The sequence below is a fragment of the Papilio xuthus genome, unplaced genomic scaffold, assembly GCF_000836235.2.
Source record: "Papilio xuthus unplaced genomic scaffold, Pxut_1.1 DF829660.1, whole genome shotgun sequence".
Classification (NCBI taxonomy): Eukaryota; Metazoa; Arthropoda; class Insecta; order Lepidoptera; family Papilionidae; genus Papilio; species Papilio xuthus.
The window spans coordinates 557,495-577,788 of record NW_013528989.1 but is presented as its reverse complement, the minus strand read 5'-3'; the positions used below and the strand labels follow the sequence as shown (position 1 = coordinate 577,788).

At 35.1% G+C, this 20,294-nt stretch overlaps 3 protein-coding genes and 1 non-coding gene across 4 annotated transcripts; 3 read left to right on the top strand and 1 right to left on the bottom strand.

Annotated features, from left to right (window-relative positions):
* Nucleotides 1–547: 547 nt before the first annotated feature.
* LOC106114628 (chymotrypsin-1) lies at nt 548–10,869 on the bottom strand. Its single transcript, XM_013307907.1, has 6 exons — nt 10,842–10,869; nt 3,120–3,306; nt 2,272–2,518; nt 1,064–1,210; nt 723–821; nt 548–646 (listed from the first exon to the last, which is right to left on the bottom strand). Exons 1-6 carry the CDS (start codon nt 10,867–10,869, stop codon nt 548–550), a joined length of 807 nt encoding a protein of 268 aa, XP_013163361.1.
* Nucleotides 3,404–3,487, top strand: TRNAL-CAG (transfer RNA leucine (anticodon CAG)). Its single transcript has one exon. It is a non-coding gene; the product is annotated as a tRNA-Leu (tRNA).
* A 1,273-nt stretch (nt 10,870–12,142) lies between the features above and the next one.
* On the top strand, nt 12,143–14,197 carry LOC106114620 (vitamin K-dependent protein C-like). The gene is made up of 5 exons (XM_013307894.1): nt 12,143–12,239; nt 12,607–12,702; nt 12,783–12,871; nt 13,320–13,440; nt 14,031–14,197. Exons 1-5 carry the CDS (start codon nt 12,143–12,145, stop codon nt 14,195–14,197), a joined length of 570 nt encoding a protein of 189 aa, XP_013163348.1.
* Nucleotides 14,198–14,830: 633 nt separating this feature from the next.
* On the top strand, nt 14,831–16,902 carry LOC106115542 (uncharacterized). Its single transcript, XM_013308974.1, has 3 exons — nt 14,831–14,977; nt 15,329–15,430; nt 16,529–16,902. The coding sequence occupies exons 1-3, from the start codon at nt 14,957–14,959 to the stop codon at nt 16,868–16,870; spliced, it is 465 nt and encodes a 154-aa protein (XP_013164428.1). The 5' UTR covers nt 14,831–14,956; the 3' UTR covers nt 16,871–16,902.
* Nucleotides 16,903–20,294: the final 3,392 nt, after the last annotated feature.

Genomic DNA, 20,294 nt, shown 5'->3' with positions numbered 1-20,294 from the left:
TATAAAAACAATTGTAATGGGTAAAGGTGACCTAGTGATAAAAGATTCTTTATATTTGTAATATTAAAATCTTTGAATAATTTTATTTAATATTTGGAATATTATTTTTCATGTAGTTTGCTGCGTTTAAAGTAATATATTATATGTTTTCAAAGATTGTAAAATGGCAACATTATAGAATCACGACTGATTACTGTGATATTAGTATAATAAAGATACATTATTAATAATTAAAGTTTTATTTAATAGTTCCTATAGTTTAAATGATTATAATGACATATGTCATTGTAATTATTTTGACATATGTAAGGAATAGATCACTGACCTCTACATATAGAGAGATTATAAATCGTGGAATTTTGTGCCTTTTTGATTTCCGCCATTTTAGCGCTGTCAGTTAAGGTTTGGAAGCGGTGGTGAGAATTCGAACTAACAATGGAGATTTAACTGTCATGTCACCAAATATTATTTTAAGAAAACAACAACGCATATTTTTCTAATTTATTTATGTACATTTGCATTTGGATATTTCAAAGAGTGACATGATTTAAACGTGTCGATTACTTTTTCTCAAGTTAAGTTCTTTGATATGATCTGCATTATCGTCAGCCAGGGTTTTTTCTATCCAGTCCATAAATGATTCCACCTAAAGAAAAAAAGATTATTTTCACCAATATTGTACTGGCCAGTTTAAATATAAAACCTCTTTGGTTTAAAATTACCTTAGTGTACACGTCAGGTTTGCCCTTCGCGCACGGTATACCCCAGGATACGACGCCAACTTGCCTGCCTTCCCTCACTAAGGGTCCACCCGAGTCACCCTGAAGTAAAGTAATTAAATAAATGCAATCCTTGTATATTTCGTCTGTGTTTATGCAAAGATCTTTTCTGTAATTTTTTTTATGCTGACAACATTTACATTTTTTTGATTTCGCGCTATTTGCAAGTGGAATAACTTACAGTTTTTGAGAGACCTCAGTTTAAAAAAAGAAATATAAACAGTAAACAATCATAATAAAAGAAAATACGGTTGTTTATATGTTAGAGGAAATATTTTTCTTACATGACAAGCCCCTTCTCCTTCCTTAGTGAGGGCACAGATCTGCGACTCGAACACTGGGTTTATATTCTTATGTGCTTCCCGACAGTCATCCAAAGAGATAGCGTTTAATTCTAGCATCATTAGGTCGTTTGGCGCTTTGCCTGGATACTAGAGTAAAGAAATTACTTTTAAAAATATATAAAGAATTGTAAAGTATGATAAAAGATTCTGAAGATGCGCCTGCAAAAATATGACTGAAAATGTGTAAGTGAGAAATTGCTATTTAAAAATATAAAGTGTTGTGTAATTACAAGTAATTAAATTCAATCAAAACTGTCTCCTTAAAAGAAATATTTAGAAAGTATTGTTATAATATTAATTATTAAAATCCAAATGTCTAAAAGATATCTGTGTGACGATGATAAAATAAAATATCAAAGATATTTAAATATACGACGATTTTATGCAAAATAAATTCCCTAATTATACTTTCCGTAGAACTTTAAATTCGTATATTGTAACTACCATATGCAATTTACATAATAACAAACAGCTACTTTTTAGGTTAAACGGGTTAATCTTCGCTTTGGGGTTAACTATAGTGAAGTAAAATTATAAATATCCAATTAACGTTGCCTCTTGCTAGGTTATGAGTACTTTAAAATACGAGAATGATTAATTATAATCTAAATAATATACAGATTACTGACTTAATCTGTAGAAATGATGAAAATAAGTCAAACTGAAAAATTACTATTAACAAACTTTTTAGGCCTAGTAGGACTATTTCTAACAAGACTCTTCATATCGTCACTTATGACAAAATTTATCGCCTACGACTCTGTTCGTGCAGAATTAAAAAAAATAATAGGCTATATTTATATTCATCAAGATCCGTTAAACCGTTCTGCAGATACCTTCTAGAAAACATCCATCTAAAATCCAAACTTTCGCATCTTACTAATATTATAAATGCGAATGTTTGTTTGAAGATATCTCCAGAACTTAACGGATCTCGATGAAATTCAGCATACACATAGAACATAGTCTGGAAGAACACAAAGGCTACTACTTATGTTTATATTTGTTAATTCCGCGTCGACGAAGTCGCGGGCGACCGCTAGTTTAGATTAAGTAATGTTAGTATGAGATTTTAGTTGTATTTTGCAAATTTAACAATTCCTGCTAGGCACAAAGATAAGATTAAATGGAAGTAACCAATAACTTACAGAAGTTGTACCCCATCCAGTCAGTAACAATTTCTCACCAGGCATCACTGGTTCATTGTTCAATTCAACAGCGTCTACGTCACCACCTAACTTCATCTCCATAAGTGTGAAAAGGACAGCAATATCATTCTTTATCAGTTGATCATCGTAATCCTCGTGACGTACGAACTTGCGGATCGGGTACGGTGTACCACCAGATCTCAGTTGGTTTGTACCCACTATCGCCATGAAATAGTGTGGCTTCATCCTGGGGAAATTTATTCTGATTAGAATATGGGAGTTCGTATCAATTTGCAAGGGTGTGTTATGTTGCTTAAATAGGATTATATAGATAAAATATGATGCTTTCAATAAAAGCAACTTTTAATTGCACAAAGAAATTAAAAAAAAAAACAATTAGTTGTCTATGCTCTATCCCACGTTGTAATTTTTATGTCTAAAATTCGTCCTGATCTGTTTAATTATTTGAGTTACGTAATAACAAACATCCATCGCACTTGGCCAGCGTGGTTGACTATGGCCTAATCACTCTTAACTTAGGGTAGGCTCCGAGGCGAGTGGGGACGATCCATCCTTTGATAATATTGTCAAATCTCCTTTGAAATCAATCTCACGAAATCTATAAATGCGTACGTTTAGATGGATGTTTATTTGAAGGTATCTCCGGAACGGTTGAATGGATCTCGATGAAATTCGATGTGGGTATAGAACATAATCTGTAAGAGCACATAGTCTACTTATTAAGTTTTTTCGCGGACAACAGCTAGTTATTCATAAAATTGGAAATATTAAACTTATATTAACAACTCTCGGGTGATTTATTTTTTGTTTTTCTTATTTTATCTTACCTGTCAACACAATGAGCGGCTGTCAAAATAACCTTAGTAGTAATAATGGAGGCCCCACAGAAATGTCTGACACCAAACCATCGCAATGAGACTTGATAAGGAGCCGATCCATTTGGAGCTTTACTTCCCCCTACTATACGATCCAATTCATCTCTGCCATCTTCCGAGTCGAATAGTGCGGCTGATACTGGAAAATAATTATGGTCAATTTAAAAAATATGAGTTTTTTATAACATAAATTTGTTACTTTCATCAAGATTATAAATTTCAGGTTGAGTTGTCAAGTCAGGATGGCCGAGCGGTCTAAGGCGCTGCGTTCAGGTCGCAGTCCACTTCTGTGGGCGTGGGTTCGAATCCCACTTCTGACAAATACTTTTTGTTTAAATTTTTTACTTCTGGATGAAAACTTGCACACTTTCTAACAACATAAATATTCGGTTTATTTGTCTTAAATATTAAATAAAATATTAAAAACGAATAATTAACTAAAATATATTATTAAAAGAAGTCCCTTTAGGCAAAGGTTCCGAAGATACTGGCAGCGTTCCCCCTTTGAATAGCTATACTAATACTTTGTCCGAGCTGCCAGCTCTTCGATCCCCTGTGATGACTAACTTAAATTTCCTTAAAAAGCCTTAAAGTGCTAGGACCCCACGGACTAAAAGTCTTGACACCGAATGGTACAAAATCATATTCGGTGCTTCGAATATATTTGCTTGCTTTAGCTTTAAAACTATTTTAAGTAAACGATCTTAAATACCTTACCAAAATAAGATCCTAAAACTGCTATTAACACTAAAATTTTACTAAACATTTTACTAGACAAACACCACTACACTGAAGTTAATCTAAAAAAAACTATGATAAATATACTTCAACTAAAGCACGTAGCATCGTGTTAAAATGCATGCTAATGATTTAAAATTACATACACTTGCATTGAACTAAATATTTGTTGATACGAGCCCCTATATCTTATAAAACACATACAAAAATATCTATCTGTATGTTAGTATCCAAAATGGCTACTTTATTACGTAATAACTTACGCCCGCGATTCTATCCGCGCGGTATTAGAAAAAACTTAATTAGTAGCCTATGTGTTCTTCCAGACTATGTTCTATATGTATGACAAATTTCAGCACGATCCGTTGTGCCATTTCGGAGATACCTTCAAACAAACATGCATCCATCTTTGGCATTTATGTTACTAGCTGTTTTCCGCGACTCCTTCTGCGTAAAATTAAAAAACATAGTAGCCTATGTGTTCTTCCAGACTATGCTCTACATCTATGCTTCAGCGAAATCCATGTAGCCGTTCTGGAGATACCTTCTAACATACATCTGAACCTTTATTTAGAACAGAGACGCAGAGAACGTGCAGGGTCTTGTGAGGATGGGTCCCTTAACGCTCATGTCTCCACAGCACAGTTTTTGGTAACTTAAAAATTACTTTATATAAGAAATTTTTTATTGTAAAAATAATTTAGCAAAAGAAGAGTACGATCCAAGAGTCTGTAGATGTCGTTCTTGTAATGAAAAAAATCGCATTTATAATATTAGTAAGATTTAAAAAATTAAAGCTGAGTTTGTATTTATTTATTTATCATATTCTTAATATAATTATACAAAATATAATATATTATATTAAAAATAGAGCACCACCAGCAGCGGAATCCCATGATTCAAACAAGCAGTGGTGAGGGCTGCAGAGACAGGAACCTTCACGATGCGTGCGGTTTCTAGGATAACTGCCTTTTGTCTAGGGCCCTTAATCCAAATGTTTAGCGAGAGCTTCTTGAGATGTTGATCGAAGCTCTTCGCTATCAGTCCATTCACTTATACGACTATCGGAATAATGGTAGTCGATTTCATACACCACATGGCGGTAACCTCGTCAGCCAAATCTGGGTATTTTAACTTTTCGTTTTCAATAAAATTAAAGCTAAGTTATTGATAACATTATATCAATTGACTGTGGTTACCAGGCCATGTCTCAGAGGAAACAAATGAAATTCACTCCCCGACCTCACTGCAGTGAAACATAATTTTATTACGTCTGCTGACCCAGTTATTGAGTTATGTCATCGAAAATCCTATAAATCGTCAGATATTTAGCGCGTGTTTTATTTTAATTTTTTTTAGAATTGACACAGATCTACTTAACTTTATTTATAATCCAATTAAATACAAATATAGAATTTATTTCATTCAGCAATTGCCCGCGGTTTCGTCCATAGAGAATTAAGAAATCTAGTAATAAATATACCCTATGTCACCCTGTGATAGAATAGCTTTCCAGCAGTTTAAGAATTTTTCAAATCAGTTTAGTAGTTTCGGAGGTTAAATGCAACAGTGGTAGAGCCCGCTTTAACATCTTCGCACGAATCGGCCCGGCTCGCCCGGTGAAATACCACGACCACACAGAAGACAGGCGTGAAGTGGAAACAATTCCGCGTTTCGTCTGATGAATGTGCGTCCCGGAGGCCTTATATAGTCCTCTTTCCCTTCCCACCTTCTTTCTTATATGGAAAGGATGGGAAGTGGAAGTGGACTTTCCGGATGAGAGGATGCATGGAAAGGGAAAATATTTTCTTTCTGTGCATCCTCTCCTCCGTCGATTAAAGGTAGGTAACGCATATGCAATTGCGTATGTCTATAGGCATCGGTCACCTCGCTATTTCAGCGATTTCAGGTGGCCGCTCGCTCGTTTGCCACCTTATGATATAAAACAAAATGCGAACATACAATTAAATCTTTCCTCTTTATATAAGAGCTATTACGCATAACTCTGAGCGGGATTATAATAATCAGTAACCTATGTGTTCTTCTGAACAGAACAGTGGTTCCCAAACTTATTTTGTCTACTGCCCACTTTGAGAATAAATATTTTTTTAACGCCCCCATATTTTCACATATTTAAAAACCACTATAACTTAAAATTAAAATTAATTAATTATTGTGTCCTATATATGTATATTAACGGAGAATTCTAAACGAAACATTTACTTTAACCCGCAACTTGAGACCTGCAGCGCCCACAAGGGGGCGTTATCGTTCACTTTGGGAAAGACTGTTCGAGACTATGTTCTATATTTATGCTAAAACTTCAACGAGATACATGAAGACGTTCTGGATATACCTTCTTAAATCCATCAATCCATTCAGATTTTCGTATTCATGGCATTATTAGTGGTCGCCCGCGACTCCGACTGCGCGGATTTAGGAAAACACATAATTAGTAGCCTATGTTCTTCCAGACTATGTTCTATGTACGCAAAATTTCATCAAGATCCATGCAGAAGTTCTGGAGATGCCAGCTAACATCAATCCAGACTTTCTTTTTCTTATATATATATAAAAGAAAGTCGTGTTAGTTACACTATTTATAGCTCAAGAACGGCTTCACCGATATGGCTGAAAATTGGTGAGGAGGTAGCTTAGAGCCAGGAGACGGATATAGGATACTATTTATTCATTTTTTTTATTTCGAATTTATGCCTTCGAGAGCTGCTTTTTATTTAACTTACTAATATTATAAATGCGAATGTTTAAATGGATGTAATGTGGGCTACACTAATTAAGTTATATATCCACGCGGACGGAGTCTCGGGCGACAGCTAGTTTATAATATTAGTAAGAAAAGTTTTGATAATTTTGTATGGTACTCCATTAAGTTTACGAGTTAGTAATTAGTATCTAGATTTAGTTTAAAATAACAATAATTGGATGGACACGTAGTCGTATCACAAACAATTTGTAGACACGACGTTTTCTAACTTTCTGTAGTCATTAGCAATAATTACGTGGTCAACTTACTAACCACTAAAGCACGGTTCAGATTTGTGACCGTTTTGTTGTGGTTTTCATTGTGGTAACGTAACAGTTAAATGGTTATATATTATTAATAGTATCGGATTGATTTAGTATTCATACTATATCTTACTAATTACTAATATGAGTGAGCTGAGGGCCGCGTCCGCGAAATAATACCAGTACCACTCATCCTGATTAAGGGCCCCCGATGGGCTTGAAACTAGTCGGTGCCGCCACCGGACGTATATACGTGAGTGTTTAGCCGTGTTTATATATCAGTTTAGTATAATGTCTCACGAAAGTTGAAATAATTTCTTACTAATATTATAAATGCGAATGTTTAGATGTATGTTTGTTTGAATATCTCCAGAACTGCTGAACGGATCTTGATGAAATTTGGCATACATATAGAACATTGTCTGTAAGAACACATAGACTACCAATTTTTTTATTTTTTTATTTCCATATTCCATATTTTCCAATGTTGGTGAAGCACTTGACTTGCAATCTGCAGGTCCTGGGTTCGAATCCCGTCATGTACCCATGTGTTTCGATTTCCGATTTACATATGTACATTTATCCGACGTTCTTACGGTGTAGAAAAACATAGTGATGCTGCACATATCTGAGAAGAAATTCAAAGATATGTGTGAAGTCAACCAACCCGCACTTTGCCAGCGTGGTTAACTATTGCCTAATCACCCTTAGCTTAGGGTAGGCTCCGAGCCCCTCGGTGGGGTCGTACAGTGGGCTGATGATGATGATATTTTCCAAGAGGAATAAAGTTTTGTGTCATTTTATATTATTTAAATATACTTATTCATTTCACTGTAATTATTCAGCTCTATTTTCAAGACTAAATAACATGTAGTTTGTATATCTCGAATGCAAACAAAAGCCTACTTTCAAATGCAGGTTGTGTTGCAGGAAGGATGCCGACAATTTGCCAACGATTACGTCGCGCAGGCGGTCATCATTTACATATATGATTTGAACAAAGATTAACAAATGAAATACTAAAACATAGATACGTTTGTTTTAATATTAAAATATAATTCAACTCTCTTAGGTTGCTTCTCGTTGCAAGCCGAAGTTTTTTAAATCTTATATTCTTACGGTTAAGGAAAACATCGCAACATTGCACATATCTGGGAAGAAATTCAATATATGTAAAGTCAATCCGCAGTGGATCAGTGTGATGGCCTTGTCACCCTGACATAAAGTAAACTCGAACCTCTTGGTGAGGACATGCTGAAACAAAGTACTGCAAAAAATCGCTAGATGGCAGGCAAGTCAATTAATAAATTAATAGATTAATCCATAATGCCTTCTCCAAATAATTATGCGTTACGATTTATAAGTCTACATTGAAGTACGATGTAATTTTCTGGCGCCAACAATACCAATTCGATAGCATATGGAATTCATTTTATTATCTATGTGTATGCTAAAACATTTTATTTATCTGTTACGAGCGTAACAGTTTATGAACGGTTACAGTTATTGGCGGGAAAAGTGACAGTTCTTATGTCCGCTTTGACATTGCCTGTTTGTGATTTGAATTTTAAAAAGTTAACTTCTGTTTGGTATGAAGTTAAAAACTCCTTTTGTTTTTTATAATTGACGTTTAAATAAATAAAAATACGTAAGTCCAATAATTACTCCACCGTCATTCGGGCATTAACATAGTTCGTAAGCTTTGTTAATCTTGGGTTTGGTAATAAAAACACTAGCTGTCTATGAATTAAAAAACATAATTAGTTGCCTATGTGTTCTTCCAGACTATGTTGTATATGTATGCCGAATTTCATTGAGATCCGTTGAGCCGTTCTAGAGATATCTTCAAACAAACATCCATCCATCTAAACATTCGCATTTATAATATTAGTAAGCAGTTTGACAACTGTTTTTTGTACTTGTCAACATCTTGATTGCAATGCTGTTGTTAATGCATTTTACATGTAGACCAACTAACATTCATCGGCGATACCGAGTGCGAAATAAAAAAACTGAATAGGTACTCTATGTGTTCTTCCAGACTATGTTCTACATCTATGCCAAATTTCATGAAAATCCGTTGAGTCATTCCGGTGATATCTTCTAACATCCATTTAAACATTCGCATTTATATTAGTAAGCTTTGTCAATGCAATTGATTGAAGTTGATTTTGAAAGTAAGTTATTTATCAAGAAACTACTTTGAATAGCTGAATAATTCATAGTTTACGTTTATAGAATATATTAATATTAAATTAAACGTATGTCGTTTCTATGCGACTTTAATGTTTACTTATTTGTTTTCTTTTTAGTAGACTTCAAAAAGGAGGTTTTTTTTTTATATCAAAAGGTGGCAAACGAGCTAGCGGCCACCTGCAATCGTTGAAATAGCGAAGTGACCGTTGCCCATAGACATACGCAATTGCATATGCGTTGCCTACCTTTAATCGACGGAGAAGGGGATGCACAGAAAGAAAATATTTTCCCATTCCATGCATCCTTTCATCCGGAAAGTCCACTTCCACTTCCCATCCTTTCCTTATAAAGAAAAGGAAGGGAAGGGAAAGAGGACTAAATTAGGCCAGCGGGACGACACTCATCAGACTGTACGCGGAATTGCTTCCACTTCACGCCTGTCTTCTGTGTGGTCGTGGTATACCACCGGGCGAGCCGGGCCGATTCGTGCGAAGATGTTAAAGCGGGCTGTACCACTGTTATTAATTCGTCTCTATGTTTTTTTTGTGTGTTAAGTAACACCGCCCTTGATGCTCCAATTTTGAAATGTTTTTTGACAGATAAGTTTTGCTTGCTGGTGGATCCCATTTTTTTTAAATAAATAAACGTTCGAGAAAACTATTGTCAATGGCCAGTAATAGATCTTCTGTTTCATTGTACTGTATTCTGTTTCAGATGTCCATTGGCGTGAAGCTTCGTTCTTAAGCCGCTCGTCTGGTTTTGTTATAAAAAAAATATTTTTGCTTTTATAGGATTTAAATCTAATAATTGATATTATATCCACTTGGTTACATAGATTGATCTGTTTGGTACACTTTATTTTTGTTTACAATAGAATTCTAATATTATAAATGCGAATGTTTAGATGGATGTTTGTTAAAAGGTACCAAGGCTGCATAGATCTTGATGAAATTTGACATAGATGTAGAACATAGTCTGGAAGAAAACATAGACTACTATTTTTTTAATTTCACGCGAACGCTAGTGTAATAAACAAAAACCGTTTAACGTTTGGAAATATTCAAATGAATTGTGATTTATCAATGAAACTGTTTACGTCGATATATGTCCAAGTATTAGTAAATATTTACGGATATTTACCGCAAACATATCTAGCGGAAAAATAACGCATTCTTTGTTTTTCAAAGACCAAATATCGTACAGTTTGATTTGATTAGCCGCATCTAGTGGTCTTGATACTTAAGTGAGCAAATGTTTAAAACGTTTTTCTTCTGTTTTGGAATATTTAATGGCAAGTTACATTTTTTTATTAGAGATTATTGCTGTCTCTTTCTGTCAAAGAGATTGAAAGAGATGGCAATGGACAATTTTTACACAAGTAATTTTTTTCACTGGCGTGATCGCGTCTGCCACAGTCGAAAACGAATTTCAAATTAATGTCCGTCTCGATTAAAATTCGATTAATCTTTTTATAGTAATGTTATAATTATAAATGCAAAAGATTAGATGGATGGATGTGCATAGAGGTACAGCATAGTCTGGAAGAACACATAGGCTACTATTTTTTCTTGTGCACAAGGATTCGCTTGCGACGGCTTCTAAATAATATTGTGTTTTTTTAGGTGTCTCTTACGTTAGATGTGGAAGCTTTGAATGCCACGATGATTCCGCTTACGAGCCTGCCGAAGGACCGATATCTGATCTACAGTTCACCTGGCTCGGAGCATTGCAGTATATACATGGTGAGTTATTTATCCCAAATAGCAAGCGATTCAACTGTTTATAGTAGCATAAAGAGTAACTCCGGAAGGTGAAGGTATAAACAGAAAAAAGAATCTATCTTTTTGCCGTTACTTTCTCGCCGAGACTAGAAGTATGCTATTACCAACTAATTAGACATATGTTTTTAATCAATTTTTAAAATGCTTCTCCTTTTTTCTCCTACAAATATTCCATCTTTGTAAGACCATTCCACTTACTAATATTGTAAAGACCTTTGTAATAACTTCTCTTGGTTACAAACTGTAATGTGTTGGTGTTGGTGGCCTTATTTAACTTTTAAGTCTTCCATCCCTTCCCACCCTTTACTAATAAAGATAGGATATTGAAAGAGAATGTAAATTTGACTGAAGAAGGGGATTAGGAAGGGGAATTATTATTTTTCTGTGCGTCCCCTCATTAAAGGTAGGTAACGCATCTGCAATTGCAGATGTCTATGTAGCATCACTTTTTCGGTGTATGAAGATGGCTGCTTGCCTGGTTGCCACGTTACAGTATACAAACAAAATTGTTTTATTTGCAGTGAAGAACGGCAATCCACATTACTTCAGAGTACCACGAGTCAGTCTCATCACACGACAGTTCGTGCTTTCCACAGCTAAGGATGCTGCAGAAGTGCCTAGCGGTTATGCCCTGTGAGTTACTTCGGCTAAAACATTCGATACTTGAGATTAATTCGAAAGTTATTTGAATTACTTGGAAACAGGACAGACATTATTGGAATGTCCTTTAAATAAAAAAAAAACGTGTTCAAGTGAAGTTAAGTTAGTTAGGGGTCTTCATGAGTAGTGTGAAAGTAATAAAGAATTAGTAAATCTAAGTTGGCGCGTTTCGACCTAATCATCACTTAGTAGGTGAGCAAGCGCTAGCTTATTCAATACTAGCGGTTACCCTCGACTCCGTCCGTGCGAAAAAAACATAAGTAGACTATGTAATCAACCAGACTATGCTTTATATTTATACCAAATTTCATCGTCATCCGTTTTGCTGTTCAAGAGATATCTTCAAACAAACATCCATCCATCCAAAGATTCGCATTAATAAGATAAAAACAGTTACCGCGTAGATATTACGAAATAATTTAACTCCATCTTAAGCAAAGCAAAGGTTACCAATTAAATTATCTTAACAGTGGTAATGTGGTATTTCCTGAATACGAGAGAGATGAAAAGGAATGCGGGTATACCATCAAGCAGTTAGCTGCAGGCGCACGCTGTGATCCTGCAGTTCTTCTCATGCCGATAGCTGATGTGTTGCTGCATCCAGAGTACAAGCATTTCGGAGTTAAGAGTAGTGTGGCGTTGCTCAAATTGCTCACACCATTAGCGTCTAGTAAGTATAAGCGTTTATCTACTGCTGGATATATGCTCTCTTTTATGCCATTCCTTAGGGTTTTGAAAACTTACTCCAGCTGCTCATCCCCTCTTCTCAACGAACTCTTCATAGTAGGAAGGTTTTTATGGTCTGTCCTATATGAATGGATCGATTTTAACTTTTATAAGACTTCTTCAACACAGAATTTAAAACGTAGCCTATAATATGTTTCATTAGATATTTTTCTGTCGAATTCCCGTCAAAATCCATCCAGCCGTTCCGGAGATAATCCGGACCAAACGCGGCGTTGCGAAGAAATATACAGATTGACAGACATTCCAATTTTATAAGTTTGTATAGATTTATAATCTGTCAAATGTTTCAGATTATATGGTACCAGTTTGTTTGCCGTTTAGAAACTTTATGTTAAGACCTTTCAAAGATTATGTTGAAAAACTGATTTATGTCGACTTTGTTAGTGGTAAGTTTGCACCAATTACGTTTTAGGTTAAAGATGATAAGGTGTTAGCTTCGATTTAAATTCTTGTACGTTTTTCGCAGAGGTGCCTCGAGATTTTTTAGAAGAAGAAAAGGAATTGGTTTACCTTCGAATGGTGCCCAGAGAACGTTGTATTAAACATGACAATGCAGTAAGTGATAAAATTATTTGCTGGTATCAAGTTTTTTTTATAATAAGGTAGCAAACGAGCGAGCGCTTATAATCGCTGAAATAGCGAAGTGACCGTTGCCCATAGACATACGCAATTGTATATACGTTGCCTACCTTTAATCGACGGAGAAAAGGATGCACAGAAAGATAATATTTTCCCTTTCCATGCATCCTCTCATTCGGAAAGTCCACTTCCACTTCCCATCCTTACCTTAGAATAAAAAGGGTGGGAAGGGAAAGAGGACACTTGACGCGTGTCTTCTGTATGGTCGTGGTATTTTACCGGGCGAGCCGGGACAATTCGTGCGAAGATGTTAAAGCGAGCTCTACCACTGTTAAGAAATCATCAAGAAAATCAGATTTGACACAGATTCGGCTCAAGACAACTGTTTGTCTACTGGTTTTTCTACTATGCTGTTTTTTTGCAGAACGAGAGCGGTCTTTTGCCCGAACGTCACGTTTGCACGACTGGCTGCGACCTGCAGTCGGGTGCACCGACATTAGTACACGAGCACACTGGACATTGGAACTTGTTCGCAATGGCTGAAGGTAAGATGGAGAAGAGAACAATAACATAATTCACGCCAGTAACCTAGAGAGCTAGGCAGAGACCACAGACCTGTTTGGCGCGGTCCTGACACAATTTTCTCGCTTCTTCTACATTGATACGTCTACTCGTACATGAAATAGCTACAGTTAAGAAATTAACTTTCAAACTTTCTCTCTCTCCAATTTTAATAAGAAAAGAAAGACAGAATTATTCTATATGCTTCTCTGAATTTAGCTAATGAGACGTCAGACGAGAGAAGAAACTTAATTTATAAGTTTTCATCAAAAAATATTCTTAAACAAACTAATAAAAAAACGGCTAAACGCGCGCGTCCGCGAAATAATGCCAGTCCCATTCACCCTGATGAAGGGCCCGCAAAGGGCTCGAAACTAGTCGGTGCTGCCGTTTTTATATCAGTTTATTATAATGTCTCACGAAAGTTTGAATAAATATTCTTTGACAATCAGTTTCTCTTTTGCAAAGAAAGGAATAAGCAGTTCGCAAGATAAATTGGTGGATTTTATGTGTGAAATAGTTGTTAGTAGTCTTATGTTCAGGATAATTATTTAAATGTAAATTGTATCATCAGGAGGCGCGCCATGTCCCGACCCGCTGCGTTCCCGCGGTCCCGGCACTCCATCCCGACACATCCTCATGAACCCATACGTACCTTGGATCACCACAGCCATATCAGGACAGGCGATTGGTTCATTTTCAAAGGATGATCCATTTGGTAAATATACATGCATATTATAACATAGAGACAGATTTCAAATATTACAAAATACAAATTATACGGAATTCGCTTTTGGATTTTATAATGTTGCGTTTGATTCCTATTGAAAATCCTGGATCTAAGACAGTTCATGACATAGGATTCTTCAAGAAATTACTCTATTAAAGGCTGGTAATAGTCAGTTTGTTCCCTTTTCCTATAAAAGTTGGTGTTTCTGCACTTTTAGGCAATTATTTAGCAAGATTGATCATGGTAGATCACCAGTATTGATTTGGTGCATGAATAGGCCGACATAGACAGGAGTCAAGTGGATGCAATTCAGCGTTTCGTCTGATGAGTGTGTGTGATAGAGGCTTCATTTTAGTCCACGTTCCTTTGCCACCATTATCTTATAAACAAATGATGGAAAGGGGAAATACATTTGTTGGAGGGGAAATATCCTATATCTGTTCATTCCCTACGTTGATTAAAGATAAGTAACGCAACTGTGATTCCGGATGTTTCTAGCCAGACGATGCTTTGCTATTTAGGTGTCCGCTTGCTTGTTCGCCATCTTGTTATGTTGCTATTTTGTTCTCCCATAAAAATATGCTGGTATTGGTTTAGGTTTTGGCCCAGTACCACGCGCGGTGTTACCGCTGCCGAAGCGTGAGCCAGGTTGGCTGGGACACTGGTGGTTGGGTGGTATACGTTGCTATGACCGTGGTGACGGTGGTGCAGATATCTACCGCTTCTACCACGAACTCTTCGACATCTACCCCGATACGAGGAATCCTACCATGTTCACGTATTATCTTGAGGTTTGCACAATTATTTGTCTTTATTGTTGTCGTCTGCGACTATATGTTCTTTCAGACTATGTTCTACATCTATACCAAATTTCAGCGAGATCCATACAGCCGTTCTGGAGATATCTTTTAACAATCATCCATCTATACATTCGCATTTATAATATTAGTAAAATGTAAAGATATTTCCACTCCTAAATATTTACTTACTTCTCTAGTTATTTCGCTTTATCCATGTTTTTCCTAACTCACACCAACATAATAATCCTACATAGAAGCTGGTCTTTTAATTGACCACTAAGGAAGTCTTTAGTTACTGTTTACTCTGCGGTTACTTTAACACAATGGATAATTTCTTTACAGATCCATTCTCCATATCAAAAGTTCATAGTGTGTGTCAAAGTTGGGATGCCTTATCAATTCGAGAATCCAATGGTATGGGGCATAAATACTATTGAAGTCAAGGTTAGTATGATGAAAATGTTTTATCTGATGTTAATTTAAGAACCTTAGCATCATTCTCAATGAAGGAATGTTAAGTCCTTTCTCTTTTGTGTATCTCTACCTCCTGATACGACGCAACGTTCATAATCTGCTTTATTTGTGTTAGTAAGAAAATCCGAAACTGTGCCGGTGTCTGAGCCCCTCGGTGGGGACGTATAGTGAGCTGATGATGATGTAGGTCTAAAATTAGTTTAAAAAAATCTCTATTTTATCGCATTTTTGTGTTTAAAAACTTTATGTTTTATGCGGCAATTTTAATTATTTTTGCAATTAAAATCTACTGGATGCAATACTAATCGAAACGTTGGCAATGTGGCTTATTTGCTTTACTTTTCTTGTTTATAAGTTAAATATAAACACACAATTCGTTCAGGTAGACAATTAACTTACTAATATTATAAATGCGAATGTTTAGATGGATGTTTGTTTGAATGTATCTCTTATTTTTATATCATAAGGTGGCAAACGAGCGAGCGGTCACCTGAAATCGCTGAAATATCGAAGTGACCGTTGCCCATAGACATACGCAATTGCATATGCGTTGCCTACCTTTAATCGACGAAGGAGAGGATGCACAGAAAGAAAATATTTTCCCCTTCCATGCATCCTCTCATCCGGAAAGTCCACTTCCACTTCCCATCCTTTCCTTATAAGAAAAAAGTTAGGGAAGGGAAAGAGGAGTAAATTAAGCCTCCGGGACGCACACTCATCAGACTGTACTTGGAATTGCTTCCACTTGCCGCCTGTCTTCTGTGTGGTCGTGGTACTTCACCGGGCGAGCCGGGACAATTCGAGCGAAGATGTTAAAGCGGGCTCTATCACTGTTAAGAAACGGAACTCTGAACTGAACGGCTGAACGGATTTTAATTGAATTTGGCACACATGTAGAACATAGTTCGGAAAAACACATAGGTTACTTGTTATGTTTTTTTTATACCGCGCGGACGGAGTCGCGGGCGAAAGCTTAATACATATAACATTCACTATGGCCTAGTCACCCCTTACGGTAGGCTCCTCAGTGGGGACGTATAGTGAGCTGATGATAACTTCATATTACAGATTCGTATCCCACTATTAACGTTTACGAGTTACTATAGAATAATTGTGACAGCATGGTGCAACAATGGAACAGAAGTTATCGACGATGAGGACGATTACGAAGAATCCCTGGATACATCAATGTATTCTTCCGACAGTGAATTAGAACAAGAATACATTTATGATTTAACAGAGACCAGAGGTCTCTGGATCAATGTGACAGAGCCACCTTTGAGTGGTGGTGGAGGTGGCGGTGGGAAGGGTAAAGGTAAAGGTAAAGGGAAGGGTAATGTAACAGATTCAGCTACTGATGAGGAAAGTCTAAAACCACCAAAAGTATCCTGGCAAGAACCTGAGAATTAGATTGGCAAAGCATTACCTATGTATAGAAGAGATTACGACATAGTTATATAGATAAATAAAGTTGTGATATGTAAATAAACATGTGTTTTTCTACATTTCATGTTCGTTTGTAAAAATACTGGTGGAAAACATGATCTGAGCTGTTTAAATCTTACTAATATTATAAATGTTTAGATGGATGTTTGTTAGAAGGTATCTCCACAACGGTTTAACGGATCTTCATGAAATTTGGCATTGATGTAAAATATAATCTTGAAGAACATATAGGCTAATAATTAAGTTTTTTTAATAACGCGCAGACGGAGCCGCGTGCGACAGCTAGTTCATACATAAGTGCAGTCCACGAGATTTACTACCCGCCCTTTTTATTCAAATGTAATGTTAAACACACAATGCAATAAAGTTGATTACTTATCAAGTCATGACTAACTAAATTCTAGCTCTTACTCTTAGGTTTCTGAGACCAAAATCGGTTGAAACCTCTATGCACTCATAAAAACACAACCGTATCATCATCCCTGTCATTTTTGACATAACAGATATAACAATATGCTGTTAACACGTTAGCTGCCGTGTCGGACTATGTGCCATACTTCCATTCATATGTAAATAATAAGTATATGAGCAATGTAAATAAGGTATTACTATATTTTTAAGTGTTTTCAAATGGTTTTGGACAAAATAAAAAAAAATAAATAATCGTTTTACGAAAAATCATTCCGGCAGCTAACGTGTTAAGGGGGATTTTGATCTCTGAAACCCGTCAGAGTGATAGTTAACTGTACGATTTTCGTAATTGGGAAGCGAATTTAATTCTTTGACTATAAAATAGATAATAAATACAAGCATATCTGTTTAAAACAGTATAATAAAGACATTAATTACTCTTGTAAGAGTACGTCGATTAAAACAATTGGGCGGAGATCATAAAGTATGGAAAACAAGACTGAAGAGTACATATATTTGATATAAATCCAACCTTAGCTAAAATACAATAGAGTTTAAAATAGCTTGACTTGATGCAACATCAAGATGTAATGTTTTAAAGGTGGGTTGCAATGCTACAATAAATGCTAAATATAAAAGTACAGGTGTGATGAAAAGTTTATTTGTTACGTTAATATATTTTTTAATGATTGATTAATTGTTATTATTACTGTTTTCTTTTATTGTGATAAATAATTTATTATTAATTCTAAATCCAAATTAATCAACTAATCCATGTTATTATGTTACTAATATTATAAATGCGAATGTTTAGATGGATAGATTTTTGTTTGTAGATATCTCCAGAACGGCACAACGGATCTTGTTGAAATTTGGCACACATATAGAATATAGTCTGGAAGAAAACACAGGCTACTAATTTTTAAATACTACACGGACGAAGTCAATGTAAACGCGAAAGTTTAGATAGCTGGATGGATGTTTGTTAGAAGGTATTTACAGAATTCTTGAATCTCGCTGGAATTCGACATATATGCAGAACATAGCCTGGAAGAACACATAGGGTATTAATAATGTTTTAATTCAGCGCAAACGGAGTCGCCGACGAAAGCTAGTTTAATTATGAATATTTCGGTTGTTAATTAAGATATATATGAATTTAGTTGAGAAAATATACATTAATATTTTACTATTAAAAACCAGTGCTGTTGTTGAGCTAAACTTCATTACATTACGCGTAAGTAAAATTTCACAGACCATGAAATTGGGAAAACCATATAAATGCGTGCTCGTAGCATTATTTCTCAGAAGCGTTATATTTTCATCAGCTTCTTTCAATTGCTTCCAGTGAATTATCAATTTACGTTCTCTGACCTCATACTTTACGAGATGGGTTTCCCAATGCGATATTCAAGAATATTGAAAAGAAACATTGAGTCAGATATACTGAAATAATAAATACGCTGAAAGATGTAGTCATGATTATGTTTTCTATTATTAAAAACTAATTTTGTTGTCTAAGTAACTAATTGACCTTGCACTTGATGTTGATTACCAAGGACTCGATTTGTGTATTATAAATACTTAATACGGGTCTTTCTTTAAAGTAAAGATTAAAAAATATTCATAAATAAACGTAAGTTGTCTGTGTCAAAATATTATTATCAAGCTAAGATATACTTTTAGATATTATTAGATAGAGTCCGAAAGTTGGAATGAAGGGTGAATTATTATAAAAATTCTATTTGAACATTATTATACACTTTTTGTGTTCTTCCAGACTATGTTCTAAATCTATGCCAAATTTCCTTAAGCCGTTCTGGACATCTGACAAACGTCCGACCATTCGCATTTATAATATTGGTAAGGTGTTGCGTTTGTTTATGGATAATGCTTTCTACTTAGTTAAATATAATAACTACATACATATAATATTAAAAAGATTAACTAACATTAGTAAAGCTGGCATAAATAAATTCAATTTTAAAACTGCTAATGTGTGCTCGTCTGTACTCTCGTTTCACATTAAAGCCGATAGATGGTGTTGTAGATAGTTGCAATTGAGTGTACATTGATGCATACAATGCGAATAATCGTACAGATAATATATGTTGTTCCAATTAGAACTTGTTTTGTCGACTGTACGAAATATTTTTTTTATGTTAATTTAAAGAAGAAGAAATGACATTTCGATGAGAAAATATTTATTGAAAAATGAGAATTTCGATTTGCATATTTATTAAACTATATTTTACTTTTAATTGATGCATTTTATTGAAAAAAATAATTAAAATTGGACAGAAATACCTCTTTATTTAAATAGGGTCAGTAGTTACGAGTTATTGTGTAAATAAATAAATATAATTTTGAGTTTTTGTACTAAATGAATGTTAAATTTAAAAATATATTTCCCAAAACCGTTCACAATCATTTACAATATTTTACATTTAATTCGACAAGATAAAATTCCCGCCAAACATCTGAGAAAACATTACCACGTTTTTTTCTTGACATCTTTCAAGCTTGTCATTTATTCCTGGCCGCAACGAAACTTGTCCTTTACTCTTTTTTAATTAAAAAAGTAAACTTTGACAGGTCTGTTTTTTTAAACAAAGGCACTTTCACAATTCAGCCAGAAGTCAAAGACAACAGAGATCGGATTGCGCGCGTAATTCGATATTTAAATTAACAGAATCGAGTTACTCAGAGTTAAGATAATATTGGTCCATTCGGATGGAATTATTTTTAAAATTTTTAAAACTTACACTCAAGAGACTCTAAATTTATGCTAACTCCCGTTTGTAGACTCTTTTCAAAGACTTATATAAGATAGGAAGTTCAGACATAGATTTTTCTATGTCTCTGTAATTTTAAATTTTAAATTATCACATGTTTCATTAGAAATAGCTGTCGCGACTCCGTCCGCACGGTATTAAAAAAAAATAATTAGTAGTCTATGTTTTTTTTATTATTTTAT

Coding starts and splice junctions, on each gene's coding strand:
- LOC106115542 (XM_013308974.1), top strand. CDS start 14,957: ATGTTCACGTATTATCTTGAG. Junction 14,978..15,328: donor TGTTCACGTATTATCTTGAG/GTTTGCACAATT, acceptor ATTTCTTTACAG/ATCCATTCTCCATATCAAAA. Junction 15,431..16,528: donor TAAATACTATTGAAGTCAAG/GTTAGTATGATG, acceptor TTCATATTACAG/ATTCGTATCCCACTATTAAC.
- LOC106114628 (XM_013307907.1), bottom strand. CDS start 10,869: ATGTATATACTGCAATGCTCCGAGCCAG. Junction 3,307..10,841: donor ACTGCAATGCTCCGAGCCAG/GTGAACTGTAGA, acceptor ATTATTTTCCAG/TATCAGCCGCACTATTCGAC. Junction 647..722: donor AACCTGACGTGTACACTAAG/GTAATTTTAAAC, acceptor TTTTTTCTTTAG/GTGGAATCATTTATGGACTG.
- LOC106114620 (XM_013307894.1), top strand. CDS start 12,143: ATGCCGATAGCTGATGTGTTGCTGCATCCAGAGTACAAGCATTTCGGA. Junction 12,240..12,606: donor GCTCACACCATTAGCGTCTA/GTAAGTATAAGC, acceptor CAAATGTTTCAG/ATTATATGGTACCAGTTTGT. Junction 12,703..12,782: donor TTATGTCGACTTTGTTAGTG/GTAAGTTTGCAC, acceptor CGTTTTTCGCAG/AGGTGCCTCGAGATTTTTTA.